At 56.0% G+C, this 16,731-nt stretch overlaps 2 protein-coding genes across 3 annotated transcripts; one reads left to right on the forward strand and one right to left on the reverse strand.

The window, feature by feature from the left end:
• The first annotated feature begins 7,648 nt into the window (after positions 1-7,648).
• On the forward strand, positions 7,649-11,230 carry TMEM101 (transmembrane protein 101). Of its 2 annotated transcripts, none has more exons than XM_084863635.1 (4): positions 7,649-7,776; positions 8,185-8,365; positions 9,135-9,281; positions 10,226-11,230. In XM_084863635.1, the coding sequence occupies exons 2-4, from the start codon at positions 8,222-8,224 to the stop codon at positions 10,532-10,534; spliced, it is 600 nt and encodes a 199-aa protein (XP_084719761.1). In that variant the 5' UTR covers positions 7,649-7,776; positions 8,185-8,221; the 3' UTR covers positions 10,535-11,230. The 2 variants fall into 2 exon arrangements, with proteins under 2 accessions (XP_084719761.1, XP_084719760.1); XM_084863634.1 differs by having other exon boundaries at positions 7,708-7,901.
• On the reverse strand, positions 11,203-16,529 carry NAGS (N-acetylglutamate synthase). The gene is made up of 7 exons (XM_084863517.1): positions 16,027-16,529; positions 15,226-15,500; positions 14,906-15,119; positions 14,465-14,645; positions 13,733-13,904; positions 13,469-13,651; positions 11,203-12,792 (listed from the first exon to the last, which is right to left on the reverse strand). Exons 1-7 carry the CDS (start codon positions 16,435-16,437, stop codon positions 12,639-12,641), a joined length of 1,590 nt encoding a protein of 529 aa, XP_084719643.1. The 5' UTR covers positions 16,438-16,529; the 3' UTR covers positions 11,203-12,638.
• Positions 16,530-16,731: the final 202 nt, after the last annotated feature.

The following is a 16,731-nucleotide window of genomic DNA, read 5'->3' on the forward strand; positions in this document are numbered from 1 at the left end:
CTTGGCACAGTGTGGAAGCCGTTGGAGGGTGTTAAGCTGTCAAGGGATTTAATCTGATGTTGGGCAGCAACCGTGGAAGCAGGAAGACAGTTGTGTTAAGAGGTGGTTGCAAATCTAGGCAGGAGATGGTAGTGACCGAAGTTGTTTCAGGACTGATAGACCTTGCTGATGTATTGGATGTGAGGGAAAGAAAAACAAAGAACGACTTCTAGGAGGATGATGACAAACAATGGGAGAGAAATAGCTTTGTGGAAAAACCAAGAGTTCTGCTTTGCCGTTTTGTCTAGCTAACGAACCTGAAAAGCAGATGGCAGCTGGGCAGCTGGATAATGAGCCTGGAATTCAGAGGAGGGGCCTGGCCTAGAGCTAGACATTTAGTTGTTACCTTGCCATGAACTCCACGAAGATGGGGGATGAGATCTGTGGCCACAGAAGATATTTTGGCCTCTGATATAGGAAGGAAGAAGATAGTACAGTTGAAGGCGAGTTTGCACATTTAGCAGGGAGGTCAGGTTGAGGGAGCATGTGTTGTAGACACGTAGGAAGTACGTAAAATTGCTGAGTTCCCTTTAGAGGTTGTGCTCATGCATTTAGGGTGCGGCCAGCCAGGTGCCCATTGTGTAACTTGTGTCCAGTGACTTGGCTGAAGACACAGAAGGTGGGTAGTTGGGTACAATCAGGTCTGTAGAGAGGGAGAAGGGATTTCAGCTGATGGTATTAGCAAGGGCATTTCCGTGATAAACCCTTCATCCCTACAGATGGATGCTGTTGTCAAACACTTGGTTTTTGTTCAGATTAGCCATTCTGAAAGTATCTTGTTGTCATCCCCCCTATACTGGCTACAGGGAAGATATGCAGCCATGTAAATCCAAGAGGCAGTATGTAAAAGTGTGCAAAAATAGAGGATGTTTCTAGTGCCAGGACTGGTGCAGGTGTGGTATGGGATGCTCAGCACACATACCCAGCACATAGAGATGCCTGGGACCTTGCAGCTCATGTGACAGTCCAGCCTCCCAGTTTAGGTGTCTCTGTAGCCACAGACTGCCCCTGCTTGAGCACTTTGGTTGGTGAGGAACTTAACTGCTTTGAGAAACAGCCTGTGATGGCTGAATGTGCCCATTAGACCTCCAAGCAGCTGCTCATCTCTAGAACTGCATGCAAGTACTTGCCCGTGAGGATGTTTCCTTTGTCTCGCAGCTCTTGGATGAGGGTCAGAGGAGTTGCTACTCTGGCAGATATGACTGGGAACTGTCTTATCTTTAGTTAAATGGCTTATTTTTAGCCAACTAGTCCAGCCTATTAAGAGCTTTTTACAAATCTTGATTCTATAATATACTAGTTATCCTTCCCAATGTTATCTTAGTTCAAATTTTTGTAAACTGTCTTCCAAAGGGATATCATGAAAGACTTTAATAAGATCCAGATGTTTATCTATGACAGCCATCCAGTAACCCTGTTAAAAAAGGAAATCACATTGTTTGAGAATCACTTCTTTTTCATGAAGTCATGTGGTACCTAGTGGTCATGTTTTGCTCACTAGTCAACATGTTCAATGAGCCCTTTTTGAATTTTGTTGTTACACTTACTTATCTGGCTTGAAAATTGGAGCTTTGGCTGAGCTCAAGTCTCTGGCAACCTTCCGTTTGTAATGTTTTCTCAAAGTATTGGCAGTGGTTCCTCAAGCTTTTCCAGTATAATTTGCTGAACCAGATTACTTGAATTAATTTAGAGCAGCTCAGTTTGATCAACCAGAGGCTCAGATTCAAATCCTAGGTTGGTGGTGGCTCAGCTGCTCTTGCCAGTCAGGGGACAATCTGTGGACACTAGAGGGCCGATGCACAAAATCCATGCAAGGGCCTTGGCCCTGGCCCCACCCACCGCCCTGCAGCTGGGGGTCCTCTGCTGCCTCTACCTCAGCCCCCACCCACTGCAACTTTGTCTAGAAAGAAGGACGACTAGTCTGATGAGCATGACATTTGTGTGAGGGGTGGAGGTGGGGGCAGGATATGAGTCCCTCAGCCTGGCCTACACCCTCTCACAATCCGGGATTCCTTGGGGAATGTCCAACTCACAACCCCGGACCTCTGGCTCCTAACCGCTGGCCTGCCTGCCTCATTGTCCCTAACCACTCGCCTGCCTGATCCCCTAACCACCTCTGCCTCGGCCCCTGCCATCGCAGCTTCGTCCAGAAGGTCATCTGGAATGATGTCTGGAAGGTTGTTCAGCTGCCCAGTCTAATGAGCATATTAAACTTTTATTATTATAAAAGTTTCTTAGAGGGGTGTTTGGCTGGCAATGAGGTACATTGGCCCTATTTTTGGAGCATTGTAGCTTAGTGGTTAGGAGCATTGCTGGATTCAAATAGGTCTGAGTTGTGTCAGATTTCATCTCTACCACTCATTAGCAGTATGACTTTGCATCTTCGCTAACTTTGCCTAGCATCAGTTTCCTCCTCTGTGAAATGAGGATTAAATGAAGACTTTAATGGGATGCTTGGCCTTGAGTAACCATCTCCCCCAAACGTCCTTATTCTTTGAGGAATTTGCTGGGTGGCGCTAATGAGCACCCCGGGGAACATGGAGAGTAATTTGTGTGGTCTCCTGGGCCCAGGCAGAGCTCTGCATACAGACACCTGGCCCCAGAGCTCTCTGTTTCAGAAGAAGATGCTGGGCTCTTGTTGAAAACCAGAGTAGAGTATTTTGACCTTTGAACTAGTGAGAACAAGAGAGCATGCCCTTCCTTTGTGTCTAGACAAGACTTAGGTGTGTTTTATAGATGACGGCAGATTTATGGGACAGGCGATCTAAAATGAAAGACATCTGGCTCCTTCCTGCCTTGAGAATGGGCTCCAACGGGCCTCCAGTTGCTATTCTGATATGAAATAGAGCAGGGTGTAGGGTTCCAGAAAAGGGGGGTGGGGGGGGGTAGAGAGAAGGGGTGGATCTGTGCTTAGAACAAAGGGCGGGATGTAAGACCATCAGGCCTTGGTGATTTCTTCAACTTGTATCTCATCCCCACTCAGGCCTATGGCTTCCCTGAAAGCTGACCACTCTGCAGCTTTTGGGGGTGAGGCTCCAGCCTGAGGCCAAGAGAGCAGGTAATTAGAGCTGAGATTCTTCCTTCCATTGCCATTCTTGGGCTGGGACTGCATTCAGCAGGTGGTGGCAAGAATACAGGTGGATGCACTGGGTTTCTGAGGCCTGACGCCTTGACCTCAGTGGCTAGGTTAGGGCAGGATCTAGCCAGGGCTCTATCCTGCGGGCCGGAGAAGGCATTTCTACTGGGGCTGGGTGGGAAGTAAGTGAAGTGTGAAATTGGAGTGAAAAAGGGATCCAAAGGATTAAAAAGTCCATCTTCCCTGATGGCTTTTCATTCTAGTAGGAATAAGGGGATGAGAAGTGGCTGGGGTCGGGGGTCACGTTGCTGGGGTTTCCAGCTGAGATGACTTGCCAGAACCCAGGTAGGAGGTAAAATTAAACGGGATGGAAGGAAGATTCCTTGAAACCACATGGGGGGGGGGGGCCAGAAAGTGAAAAGACCCCTGATGGTATCTGCTTTTATTTTTCTCTCTAGCTTCCATGCTTGCCCAGGGTTCTGGGTGGAGGAGTGAAGCATAAAGGTCTCAGCATCCATGAGCACCTGAGGCCATCCTCACCCCAGCCCCTCGTGGAGCAAGGACAGGGCAGGTGTGGCCATTCCTTCCATGGCTGCAATAGTAGCATCAGCCCTGCTTGGGAATCTGGTGGCAGCATACCCAGAACCATGCACCTGGCTAGCCACTGAGTGGTGGACTGTGGAGGCCTCCACCTGCTCAGTCTCCCTCCTAGGTGGCTCCTTCTAGGGCCTGTGAGACTGCAAGTGCTGCTGCTTTCTCACAGTGTCCTAGGCCAGTGTTTCCCAAAGTGTGGTACGCGTACCCCCAGGGGTACGGGAAGAGTTTGGTGGGGATATGCACTGCACTGTGCTTAGCTGCGCCTAATTCTACGTTCTCATGAGTACGAGGGGTACTCAGCGTTGTGAAAATTATAGAAGGGGTACACATATGTCAAAAGTTTGGGAAACATTGTCCTATGGGATCTGGCTGGTAGAGCACTGGGTGGCCTGGGATTTTTTGGAGCAGCTGGATGTCCGCTACAACCAGCTGGTGCACCTGTCCATGGACTTCTCAGCCACCCTGGGCTCTGCTCCGCCCACACCTCTCACAACCTGCTTGCCAGCACGAATCCCTGCAGCCTGTGAGGCCTGGGAAACCTGGAACAGCTTGACCTCAGCCACAGCCTGGCCACAGTTTGGGGGCCACTTCTGCCTACACTGGAACCAGCTACAGCAAGTTGGGGGTGCAGCCCTGGCCACCATGCCAGGCCTGGAAGTCCTCTGGCTGGGAATGACATCAGCAAGCTACGCAGAGGCTGAAGCCTTTGCAACTCTGGGTGCTGGGCCTCCTCTCTCTAGTAGGCAACAGCACCTCGAATTTAAGGTGATGGCGGGCATCCCGACAGCATGCACACAACTGCTGCTGGCCAATGATCTCTGCAGCAGGCCTTCCAGAAGCTGCACCATCTGTGGCACTTGTATGTGGCCAACCTGCGCAATCTGACTTGTGCTGGACTTGGGAGGCTGGTAGGAGGCATAGCTGAGCAGTGTGGAGGCCTGGCTTTGCTTATCTGAGACAACTACTGTGCTGGGTTTCATGGGCATCATGCTAGTCACCATGGTGCTGTGGTCATGGCCGAGGGCAAGTTCAGGTGGGGGTGCCCCAGAAGAACAGGGAAGTCCTCTGGAGAGGTAGGGTGTGATGTAGAGAAGCTGAGGCAGTTGGATTGGGGAGAGCAGATGGACCGAGGAAAAGGAATGTTCCTCAGAAGTCTTATGGGTTGTTGTCTGTCCAGGCAGGGGTGGAGGGAGGAGGGACAAATGGCTATGTTCATCTCAGGTCTCAGAACCCCACTGCTCACTTACCACTTGTGATCCAGCACAATGCCAGCACCTTTCCTAGCCCTATAAAGAGGGATTTGGCCCCTAGTCCTCAGAGAAAGCAATAAAAGATAGAGACTGAACACCAGGGGGAATTGGGATGGGATGGGATGGATACCAAGGGAAAAAAACTTCATTAATCCTATTCTTCATACACGTCCCTACCGTCTGTTTTGAGGGACTTAATCAGAAGGTGTGGTCTGGGGTAGGGGATTGTTCCAGGTGCAGGCTCCTAAAACTATTTTATGGAGATGTATGGTCCCATTTCCAGTCCTCAATACCTTAGCTCCTTCCCAAGGTTCTGTGTCTTGACCCATTTGAATCAGGGATGGGTGAGGAGATTAGGAAAATAAAGTCAATTGGAAAGTTTATACTATATGATTGTGTTATGGTGATGAAAACTTACCTCATGTAATTGTCACTGGTGGGCAGGGAAGGTAGGCAAAATGACTTTTTTGTTGTTAATTCTCACCTGAGGATATTTTTTCCATTGATTTTTAGACAGAGTGGAAGGAGGGTGGAGGAGACAGAGACACCCAATGGTTGCCTCCTGCTCTTGCCCCAACTAAAGTTTGCAACTGAAGTACATGTCCTTGACCAGAATCTAACCTGCTACCACTCTAACCACTGAGCGAAACCAGCTAGAGCCAAAATGACCTTTAATCCAGGCTTTTTCTCATTCCTCTTACCTGGAGACCCTACCTACCCACCCTCTGCCCCACAATACACCTACATGATTCCATTCCCTAGGGTTTTTTTGTTTTGTTTTTTAAATATATTTTATTGATTTTTCACAGAGAGGAAGGAAGAAGGATAGAGAGCTAGAAACGTCGATGAGAGAGAAACATCGACCAGCTGCCTCTTGCACACCCCCTACCAGGGATGTGCCCGCAACCAATGTACATGCCCTTGACCAGAATCGAACCTGGGACCTTTCAGTCCACAGACAGACGCTTTACCACTGAGCCAAACTGGCTTCGGTGGGTTTTTTGTTTTTTTGCATGGATATATCCTTCTCTCCCATTCTTTCTAACATACCCGGACTCTATCCTAGTGACTTTGTAAAAAGTTAAATATGAAAAAGTGTTTTGTAGTCTAGCTTTTACTGGCTGATCAGAAGTTCTTATTTATTTATTTATAATATATTTTATTGATTTTTTACAGAGAGGAAGAGGGAGGGATAGAGAGTTAGAAACATCTATGAGAGAGTCATCGATCAGCTGCCTCTTGCACACCCCCTACTGGGGATGTGCTCGCAGCCAAGATACATGCCCCTTACCAGAATCGAACCTGGGACCTTTCAGTCCGCAGGCCGACGCTCTATCCACTGAGCCAAACCGGTTTCGGCAGAAGTTTTTATTTTTTTAATAGAATTTTATTGATTTCAGAGAGGGAGAGGGAGAGAGAGAATAATTGATTGGCCACCTCCTGCACTCCCTGCACTGGGAACTGAGCCCACAACTCCAGCATGTGCCCTGATCAGAATCGAACTGTGACCTCCTGGTTCATAGGTCAACCCTCTACCACTGAGCCATGCCTTCTGGGCTGATGGGAAATTTTTAATTCACATGGTCAGAATGCTGTTTGGACATGAGTCCCCTTTCCCCCAAGGGAACTAGAAACAGACCTGAATTAAATGGTCTAGTGGGAGTGCTTATAGAATCTTAACTTCAGTATTGGAAGATAAATTTGTATTGTAGAATGGTGGGGTGGATGCAGGGAGATATGTGGGCAGGGGGTTGGGGGCAGCTTTGTGGTGGCAATCCCAGAAAGCTCAGAACTTTTGCCTATTTATTCAACAAATAATTCCTAAGTACCTACGATGAATAAGATAGTGGCAACATCTTTTGTTCACTTTATTCAGCACATATGTCCTGAATGCATCTTGTATACTAGGGCCTGAGAATATAGTAGTAAACAGAAACCAGACACTGTCCTTGACCTGGGGCTCACAAACTAGTATTAATCTAATCTTTAACAGAAGAATTACACATATATAATAGCCTGTGTGCCAAGTGATTCAAAGGAAGGGTACCTGATGGTTATGAAAATAAAAAAGGAAGCTGAGAACAAATGAGACCAAAGGAGAAGGAGGGGAGAGCAGTTGGAAACCTGCTGCAGTCAAACCTACAAAAGATGGTAGTTTGGGCTAGATTGGGAGTATGGCAACTGAAGAAAATGGACTGATTTGAGATGTCCCATATATACACCTCCGATCTCTCTCGTAGGGGACATAGGAAAGACAGAGCAAGACCATACTTCTCTACAGGTGACAGGAGAACCCATTACTTTGAATTTAAACCAAAGCAGAGGATTTCCTCAGGCTTGAGTATGTACACCATTTACTGAACCCCTATTATGTGCTAGCACCAGCATTGCCACCTTAAACCTCACAGCCACCCTAACGTAGAAGTCATTTCTATTTCACAGATGAATCTTGGGAAGGATAGCCAATATGCCCAAAGTAACAGGGTTGGAGTTAGGCTCTAGTTGCACTCCGAGACTAGTTTGCTTCATTAAGTTATGACTCGAGGCTTCCCTCTGTTCCTTCCTTTAGTCTAGTTTTCAATTTTGCATCTACAGAGCGGGGGCCGTAAGCCTCCGTGGGCAGAGGGAAAGGCTGAACTCTGTTGCTAGAATAGCTCCTTCGGTCCGGAACCACAGGACGCGAGCCTTGTTTCCCAACGGAAGAGGGAAAAACAAACCCCGCGGGACCGGAAGTGGCGTGTCACACCTCCGCGCGGCCCTCCCAGACCCGGCCGAGGCCGTGGCGGACTGCCCTTCCCCAAGATGGCGTCGAAGGTGGGTTCGCGACGGTGGCTACTGCAGCTGCTCATGCAGTTGGGCGCGGTGTTGCTCACACGCTGCCCTTTCTGGGGCTGCTTCAGCCAGCTCATGCTGTACGCCGAGAGGGCCGAGGCGCGCCGGTGAGAGGCCCCGCGGGGGAGGCGGCGCAGCGCATCCCAGCAACGGGGGTGCGGAGAGGTGGGGGGAAAGTTGGGCCCTTGGGCTGGGAGGAGCTGGCATCTCAGACTTGTTAGGGGCTCCGGTCCCGAGCACGGTGGACATCGAGCATAGTGCGGGGGTCACGGCCATGAGAGGGGTCTCCAGTTTGGAGGAGCAGTGGGGCTGTGCGGGAAGCCACGGGGGCTCAAGGCTCCTCTCCCCTCTTCATTCTGATCTCTTTGCTTACCCCCTCCCGGCTTGCAGGAAGCCCGACATACCGGTGCCCTACCTGTACTTCGACATGGGGGCGGCCGTGCTGTGCGCCAGCTTCATGTCCTTCGGAGTGAAGCGGCGCTGGTTTGCGCTGGGCGCCGCCCTCCAGCTGGCCATTAGCACCTATGCCGCCTACATCGGGGGCTACGTCCACTACGGGGACTGGCTGAAGGTGAGCAACCCGGCCTGGAGGAGGGCTAGGCTAGGGTGATGGGGAGCCTTGGGCGTGTGGAGATGTTACAGACTGCAGGAACGGAAGGACCTTAGAGACCACACACATCTTCCCTTCAGAGTGTGGAGACTGATGAGAAACAGACTCACCCTAAGTCACACCACAGTTAGCATCACAGGTGGAGGAGCAAGGATCTAGGTCACCTGGTTTCCAGAACCCTTAAAACTGTTAGTTTAGTAATCTCAGACTCTTAGGGCTAAAGGAACCTTGCAGGTTCCTGGCCCAGGGATCTAATTTTGTGAAATTTAAGTAATCCTAGTCCTGGAAGAAGCCTGTAAATGACACCCCTGCCAGGCATTGTGGGCTTGGAGATAGGCCTGGACAAAGGCACTACCCTTCAGGAATGCTGTCTGTCCAGTAGGGGAAGCAGATGTGTGAACAGCGACAGGAGAGGGAGATAAAAGGGTTTTTATGGGACAGACTATCCTAGATAGCAGAAAGAACATTGGGCTGCAGGCCTGGGGGTGGGAAGGAGACACTTGGTAACTGGGTTCTGCCACTTTCTGTAGGATCTTGAACAGTTTAATTAACCCCTTTGGGCCACTTCTGATAAAAAGAATTCTCTATTTCTGCTGAACCTGCCCACCACACTTGGAAATGGTAAGAGGGTTCCTCAAACGGAAGGGGATGTAGAGAGAGGAAGTTCTGTGCAGTCAGGAAATCTGTGGCGATTGCAGTTCCTGACTGGGGTCCCCTTGCCTTGGCCTAGGTGCGCATGTACTCACGCACAGTGGCCATCATCGGTGGATTTCTGGTGCTGGCCAGCGGTGCCGGGGAGCTCTACCGCCGGAAGCCCCGCAGCCGGTCCCTCCAGTCCACCGGCCAGGTCTTCCTGGGCATCTACCTCATCTGCGTGGTAGGTTGGGGGGCTGTTGGCTGGAGGTGCTTGACTGGGAGTGAAATGTGACCCCGTGCTTGGCAGAACTCGGGGAGGTGGGCGTGTAGATCCCGAGGGCCATGCTCTGGGAACTGCCCCTGCCGGTTTCTGGGCCTCAGAGGCCAAGAGCCTGAGACCTGGCCAGTATCCTTTCAGTATGATTGCCACCAGGGGGAGAAAAGGTTGAATTGGCCATTTACTCCCGAGCCCGAGAGGCAGGAGAACAAGATGGACTGTTCCTCTCGTGGCTCCAGCTCCTGGAGGACTGGGAGAGGAGACCAAGGAGAGCTTTGGTGGGTTCAGGCAGCAGCTGGGACTCCGCCACTTAGAACTGATGGGGATGGGAAAAAACAAACAAAAAAAAGCCTGGGCCAGTTGGCTCGGTTGGAGTGCTGTCCTGTACACCAAAAAGGTGCGGGTTCAGTTCCCAGTCAGGGCACTAACTTAGGTTATAGGTTTGATCCCCCGTCAAGGCATGTACGGGAGGCAACCGATGGATGTTTTTCTCTCAGATCAATGTTTCTCTTCCTTCCTTCCCCCCTCTCTCAAATCAGTAAATATATCCTCAGGTGAGGTTTTTTTTTAAAAAAAGGAACTGATGGGGATGCCTACTTAGCCAATTGTGGTCGTCCCTAGGACCCTTAGTTACTGGGCACCGTATTCCATGTGCAGAGCTCCGGATTCAGCGGTGAGAGCCCCCATCTAGCTTCTGAGCTCCCGGAGAGAGGAAAGACTTAGACCTTAATTTCATGTGGCTCTCTCGGCTGAGGGGGGATGTATGTAGGTCCTACTTTCAGAGAGCCCCGGTCTGAGAGGAGGCAGAAGCCCACCTTGCAGAGGCTGACTTACAGGTGCCATCCCGGGTGGGCTTCCGACCGGCTCCTCAGCTCGTTGGACAGTCCTAAGAGATGGCTTGTCTCTAGGCCTACTCACTGCAGCACAGCAAGGAGGACCGGCTGGCCTACCTGAACCATCTACCAGGAGGGGAGCTCACGGTCCAGCTCTTCTTTCTACTGTACGGCATCCTGGCCCTCGCCTTCCTGTCTGGCTACTACGTGACGCTGGCTGCCCAGATCCTGGCCGTGCTGCTGCCCCCGGTCATGCTGCTCATAGACGGCAACGTTGCCTACTGGCACCACACGCGGCGCGTGGAGTTCTGGAACCAGATGAAGCTCCTTGGAGAGAGTGTGGGCATCTTCGGGGCCGCCGTCATCCTAGCCACCGACGGCTGAGTTGCCCTGGGAGGAGCTGAAAGGGGTGCAGGGAGCCACTGAGTGCCACCCTGCCTTTCTTGCTGGTCCAGTTGCGTTTATTTATGCTTTTTGGTCTGTTTGTTGGATCCTTTGCGCTGTGTTGTGTGTGTTTGTTGGTAAGAGACAGGTCTGTTCCCCAGTTCTGGGCTCAGCCCTTGATGGGGAGGCCCTGAGGATGATGCCTTACAGGGATTTTTTCCCCTGTCGGTTAGGAGGAGAGCTGAGGCCGGCTGCTCCCCTGGGTAGAAGAGAGTAAGGCGGCTGAGGGTAGGGGCACTGAGAGTGGGAGACAGAGGAAGGAAGACCTGAGAACTGGAAGTGAGCAAAAGTGAAAACTTGCTTTTGAACTGGCAGGCGCAGCTAGGCTCTGGGTGGTTTTGGAGAATGAGTGTGAGTGTGCGTGCCGATCGGCGGGTCAGGCCCTGGAGGAGCAGACGGGCTGATCTCCACAGGAGCCGCAGGGTTCTCAGGATATGCCAGGGGCAGGAATAACACTAGCTGTCCACCTTGAGAGCAGAGCAGGCCACAGCCTGCTCGAGGGGGGAGGGTGGGGCAGGCCGCGGCCAGCTTTCCCCTTCCTGCCCTCCGTTCCCAGCTCTGGGTAGCCGGGTGGGGGTGAGTGCCCTCCCAAACACCAGACCACACAGTCCTCCAAAAATAAACATTTTATGTAGACATTTGGCTTTGCTTCTCTGTCCTCCCCATGGGGCACTTTGCCATTGGCTGGGATTGATCTGGGGTTTCTTGAAAGAACATATCTGGTTAAGCTCCACCAAGGCCCTCCCGTAATCTTCCCCCTGTTCCGCGTTCCCTCAGTCCTTTGGCTCTTTTCAAGGATCTCCTAATCCTCCCTGTAGTGTATTCTTTTGACCTCTCACCTCATTCCATCTTAGAGCTTATTTTTTCTCCCCATTTGATGCCAGCTGTTTTTGAATAAGTCCTTGGTGAGAGCAACCTTGAGGGAGAGAACTAACATTTAGAGTCCACTATGAGGCCAAGGGGGTTACATGTTACAGATAAGAAAACGAAGACTCAGAAAAGGTAAGCAGCTTGCCTCCAGTCACAGGGCAAACGCAGCCACAGAGCTGGATTGCAGGTCAGGCTGTTTACTGAACATCACCCTCTGAGGGGAGACAGGCTGCACAGGGGGTTTGGTTCTCACTGTCCCTGCTGTGCTATGGTGGCCTCTTAATGGACCCTCTTCCTACTCATCCATGCACCTCCTGGCAGGAGGTAGTCCCAGCAACCAGTGTGGTACCTGGAACATCATGGGGTCAAAATATTCAATGAAACCTCCAGCTTTGGGCTACTGCCTGTCTGCTCCCACAAAGATGGGGACAACCTCTAGGGGGCTGGGGGAGGAGTGGGAGGGAGGGGTGGGGGTGGGGGGCCGAGGAGGATTCTGTGCCCTGCCTGAAAGGGAGCTGGGCTGCTGGCTGCCTGGCCTGTGGAATGGAGGGTGTTTCTGGACTTAGGAGTAGGGGAGCCCCTCTGGGGGCTGCCTTGAGGGACATGGTGGGGGCCCTCCATCGCATTTAGCCCCTCTGTCTCTCTAGAAGCCCCCTGGCTCCCCAGCCCACAAGATCTTGCTCCCAGAGAGCCACTGCTCCTTTCAAGTGTGAGCTGACTCAGACAAGTATTTTCATTTTAATCAAGGCCTCCTGAAAAGTTGCAACACCCAAAGGAATGAAAACGAGCGGTGAAGATCAGGCAGAGAGGGCTGTGTTTTGGACAAGGGAGCCTCAAAACACAGCGCAGAAGCCACAGAAACTGACCTACTCTAAGTTTAGCCCTGAGTAGAGCCTGGGAAGGCAGGCCCTCCCTCCCCCCAGATCCCTAGACTGAACATGGGAGGCCGCCTGGGGGTGGCTTTGGAGCACGTGGAGGTCCTGGGTGGACTCTGCTGTGCTGGTCCCACCTCGCCTCCCGCCTCAGGCAGAGCAGGGCAGGGGCTGCTTCCTCCTCCAGATCATCCGCCAACAAACCTGGTCCAGCCGGTAGCCGCCGGAGTCACCTCCAGCAGACATGGCTTTTGGTCCACCCTGGCCGCCCCAGGGCCTGCAGGGCTGGTGGTCCTCGAGGGTCAGCTGCCTGGGTCAGACGCTGGCTTGCTAAAGGAGTCCGGCAGCCCCTTGGCGTGGTTGACCAGCTCGTAGGAGTCTCGGATATCGGCCAGGCCAAACCAGAAGAAGATCCACTGCTTGTTGGAAAAGCTGCCATCGCAGTGCTTGAAGTACCTGGTGGTGGTGTGAGCTGTTAGTGCTCATTTCTCACTGGTTCATTTATGAGGACCTCCTGCATACTGGATCCTGCTAGGACTTGCTGTCTGTTGCCTGATTTCATCCTCACAGCAGCTAAGAGCCTGGCAGGGGGCATGCTTTCACAGAGAAGCAGCGGAGGCTCAGAGAAGTGAGGTAGCTTGCCGGTCCCACAGCTAGGGTGAGAGGAGGACATCCCGTGCTCCCTCCGCCTGCCTTGCCTTGCAGCCAGGGAAGAGGCTCTTGTTCACCACTTGGTGCCCACAGAGCAGAGTAATGGGGGGTGAGGGGTAGTTGCTGAAGGAAAGAGAGGGGTGGGGGTTCTGCTGGGCCTGAGGTCCGAGTGGGCAATTGGGCCTGGAGTAGAGCCTGGAGGATCAGAATTTCTTAGGACCCTGGGAGAGATGGGGTGGGGGAGGGCTGTCACGTGCTTCCAGGATCCACTGTTGCAGGCGGGGGTGGGAGGGGGTGGTTCTGTGCAGTCAGTCTGCCTGTGAGGAAAGCTCAGGCTGCCTGTGTGGTCCTGGGAAATGGGCCGCAGTGGGCGGGCCTTTCCCGGGGAAGGACAGCTAGTGAGAGAAGGGGACGCCTAGCCTTCCTGGCTGGTGAGAAAGGGGGATGGTGCCCAGCTCAGGGCCCGGAGGGCAGAACCTACCAGGGGTTGATGGGGTTAGTCACTCTGGAGCGCCAGAAAAGCGTCTGCAGGTCCCGCCGCAGGCACTCCCACAGCATCTGGCCGGAGCCTTGGCCCTGGCGGCTGGAGTTCACCACGAACTTGTCCAGGTACGGGGTGCCCCCCAGGACGGGCTCCGTGGTCAGAATGGCGGCAGCGTTGTACCTGGCGCAGCGGGGAAAGTCAGGCTGGGCCTTCTCCTGGGTGGAGAGGGCGGCCTCTGCCCTCCGGGGCCCCCAGGCTCACCCCTCGGAGACGTAGACAGAGTGCAGCCGCGGGCGCAGCGAGGCCAGGTAGTCCTCGCGGAGCTTCTTGCCGAAGCTGGTGTTGACCAGGTCCACCAGGCGACCCTGGTCCAGGCTGTCCAGGCTGCGCACCCGCAGCATCCGCTCCACATTCTTGAAGAGGGTGCCGGACCCTGGGGCGGGGCGAGGAGGAGGGGTCAGTTCAGCCTGAGAGCGAGGTCTCCTCCACGCCTGTTTGGGCAGCCTGGGGGTTCCAGCCAGGACGGGGGCTGATGGAGCGATCACCCCCTTTGGGAGGTCTCCCCAGGGAAAGGCTGTCAGTGGTCTGCACGGATGTGGAGGTGATGTTCACTCAGGGAAATGCATTTCCCAGGCAGGTTGTCCCTGAAGTCCAGCCCACCGCCTGCAGTCCCACCTTCTTCACCTAGTCCCGCCCCCTCTCCCAGATCGGTCCATTTCATTGGTGTTTCCCGCCAGACTCCGCCCTCTGCGGTGTGGCCACACAGCCCAAGCCACGCCCATCTCTGTTCCATTCAACTTCCAGCTCAGGCTCCTGCACCCGGCTGACCTCCACCAAGTTCCGCAAGAGCTGAGAGCCAGTGCTGTGGAGTCCCCCCGGGGCCTGCTTCCTGGCGGAGGCCCCCTCCCCTGCTTCCCCCACCCCAGGGCCCAGCACCCACTCCCTGGACCCCGCCCTCCGTCCCCCACCCCACCCCCCGGCCGCCGCCTTCACCCTTGTTGCTGAAGAGCTCGGTGAGCAGCGTGCTGGCGGCGGTGATGGCGGCCGAGCAGCGGTGGGGCAGGCGGCTGAGCACTTCCACGATGAGCCGGATCTGCTGCCGCTCCTTGGGGCTCACCCACTCCGCGTTGGTCACCAGGTCCAGGTCAGCAGGCAGGTTCACGTTACTCAGGACCTGCGTCGGGGCTGGGGATTGAGCCTCTGACCCGCAGCCGGCCGCGGGCCACCCTGCCCCAGGGACCTCCTCTTGCTCCCTGGGCCTCCCCACCTCCCAGAGGCCTGGGCCAGAGAGGCTCCCGTCTGGGCGCCACGGCGGGCTGAGCCCCTCCCTGACCCTCCAGTCCCAGCTCCCTCGGCCGGAGGAGGCTCAGCTAGGCCAGCAGCGGGGTGTGTGTGTGTGTGTGTGGGGGGGTGACGCTGAGAGGAGGGCCGCACCTTGTGGCTGCCGTCGCGAAGGCCGCCCGTGGTGTTGAGGAAGATGATCTTGGTGGGCTGCAGCGACTTGGCCAGCGCGGCCGTCACCTCCAGCGAGTCCAGGAGCACGGAGCGGCGCGCCGCCGTCTCCCCGATGGGGCACAGGATGGGGATGCTGCCCGACTCCAGGCACCACTGCAGCAGGTCGGTCTCCACCGAGATGGTGCCCCCGTAGCTGCGGGCCAGACGGGTGTTCAAGAGCGCCCCCTCCGGGCCCGCCGGGCCGGGTCATGTGATCTGAGTCCCCAGGGGGGGTGGGGACAGGCGGGGCCGGCACTGACCTAGCGTGCGGGGCGGGCTCCGCGGCGCTCAGCACGGAGCCGCCGCCGAAGAAGGGCACGGCCGCCGCGGCGTTCCGCCGGAGCGCGTCCACCAGCAGCTTGCAGCTCTGCGCCAGCTGCGCCTTGGCCTCCCAGAAGGACAGGCAGCCAGAGGGCGCTGTGGGCGCGGGCAGCCCCAGCACCACCAGCGGCTTCATGTCCATGCGCTGCAGGAAGGCCAGCGCGAAGGCCAGGCTGGACACGCCCTGCGGGCACCGGAGCACCTCCTCGTCCACCTGCGGGGAGCGGGCGGTCAGAGGCGGCCCGGGCCCAGCTCCCGCTGCCCCGCTGCTCCTGCAGCCCGGCCTTCAGCCCCCCAGGTGCCCCCCCCCGCCCCCCGCCCAGGAGCTGTCAGGCCCGTGCCTGGCTCCGGGGCCCACCTGCTCCGCCCTTTGCCCCGTCGGGTCTTGCCATCCCCTTATCTCACATGAGTGTTCCTCTCTCGCTCCTCCCTGCGACCTTGGACTCTAGGGCGCCGGGGGGAGGGGTGACGGAAGTGACTCCTGCCCAGGTTCCCCACTTGCCAGCTGAACCCCTAACTGTGCCCATGGCGGGGGGTCTTCTCCAGCGCATCCCACTTGGCGGTCCCGCACTCGGCCGGGGCGACAGGCTTTGGGAAGAGCTCCAGGCCTCGCCCAGGCCTGGGACCCCCGTCCCGGGTCCCTGTGCAGAGTCTGCGGGGCCGGTCCTGCCACCCCGGCGACTCGTCGCCACCCCACCTCGTGCCCTCGCGGGGGCTGGGCCCGCGGCGGCCCCTCTCACCTCGATGACGGCGAAGGGCTTGTCGGCGGAGTGCGGGAAGGTCTGGAACTGGGAGAGCCAGTGGCGCGCCTCGCCGGGGCTGGCGCCGCACTGGTTCAGGAAGGCGTGGATGTCCCGCTGCACCAGGCTGTGGCCGCCCGGGGGCCCGGGGGGCTCCGGGGGTGCGGGAGGCGGCCTCCACGACGGCTCCTCGGGCGCGGGGGCCTGCGCCTCGTCCTCGGCACCCGCAGCCTCCTCCGGGGCCGGCCGGGCGGGCGCCCAGGCGGTGCTGAGCAGGCGCCCCGGGCTGGCGGCCCTCGCCGCCCCGCGCCGCGCGCTGCTGCCCAGCCGGCGGGCTGCCCCGGGGCCGCGGGGGCCGCGCAGCCTCCCGGCCACAGCGGCGGCCCGCACGGCCCAAGCGCAGCGCATCATCGCGGGGACATCCGCACCGGCTCGCCCCCGCGGTGGCGTCCCCGGGGCTTTGTGCTGGCCGGCGGGGGCGGGGCGGGGCGGGGCGGGGCCGGACCTGCCCCGCGGCCCGCGGCAGTGGGCTCGGTATGCTCGGTACCGCGTTTGCAGAGGGTCAGGCCCGGGGTCAGTGGGCGGGGACACTGGATGCCCCGCCCCCGGGGAGGTCTGATGGACCCAGTAGCGAGGGTCACATGACCGCGGTGAAGGGTGGCGGCGTCTTTGATCTGCGGCCTTGGCAGGTGTCGGGAAGGGCTC

This window comes from Pipistrellus hanaki, assembly GCF_964339955.1.
Source record: "Pipistrellus hanaki genome assembly, chromosome: 16".
Taxonomy (NCBI): Eukaryota; Metazoa; Chordata; class Mammalia; order Chiroptera; family Vespertilionidae; genus Pipistrellus; species Pipistrellus hanaki.

Bases quoted from the DNA above. Each gene is read 5' to 3' on its own strand.
- TMEM101 (XM_084863634.1), top strand. From the start codon at position 7,765: ATGGCGTCGAAGGTGGGTTCGCGACGGTGGCTACTGCAGCTGCTCATG. The intron at 7,902-8,184 runs GTGAGAGGCCCC...CCCGGCTTGCAG, and splicing joins GAGAGGGCCGAGGCGCGCCG to GAAGCCCGACATACCGGTGC. The intron at 8,366-9,134 runs GTGAGCAACCCG...GCCTTGGCCTAG, and splicing joins ACTACGGGGACTGGCTGAAG to GTGCGCATGTACTCACGCAC.
- NAGS (XM_084863517.1), bottom strand. From the start codon at position 16,437: ATGATGCGCTGCGCTTGGGCCGTGCGGGCCGCCGCTGTGGCCGGGAGG. The intron at 15,120-15,225 runs GTCAGTGCCGGC...TCTGGCCCGCAG, and splicing joins GAGCCCGCCCCGCACGCTAG to CTACGGGGGCACCATCTCGG. The intron at 12,793-13,468 runs GTAGGTTCTGCC...CACCACCACCAG, and splicing joins ACTAACCCCATCAACCCCTG to GTACTTCAAGCACTGCGATG.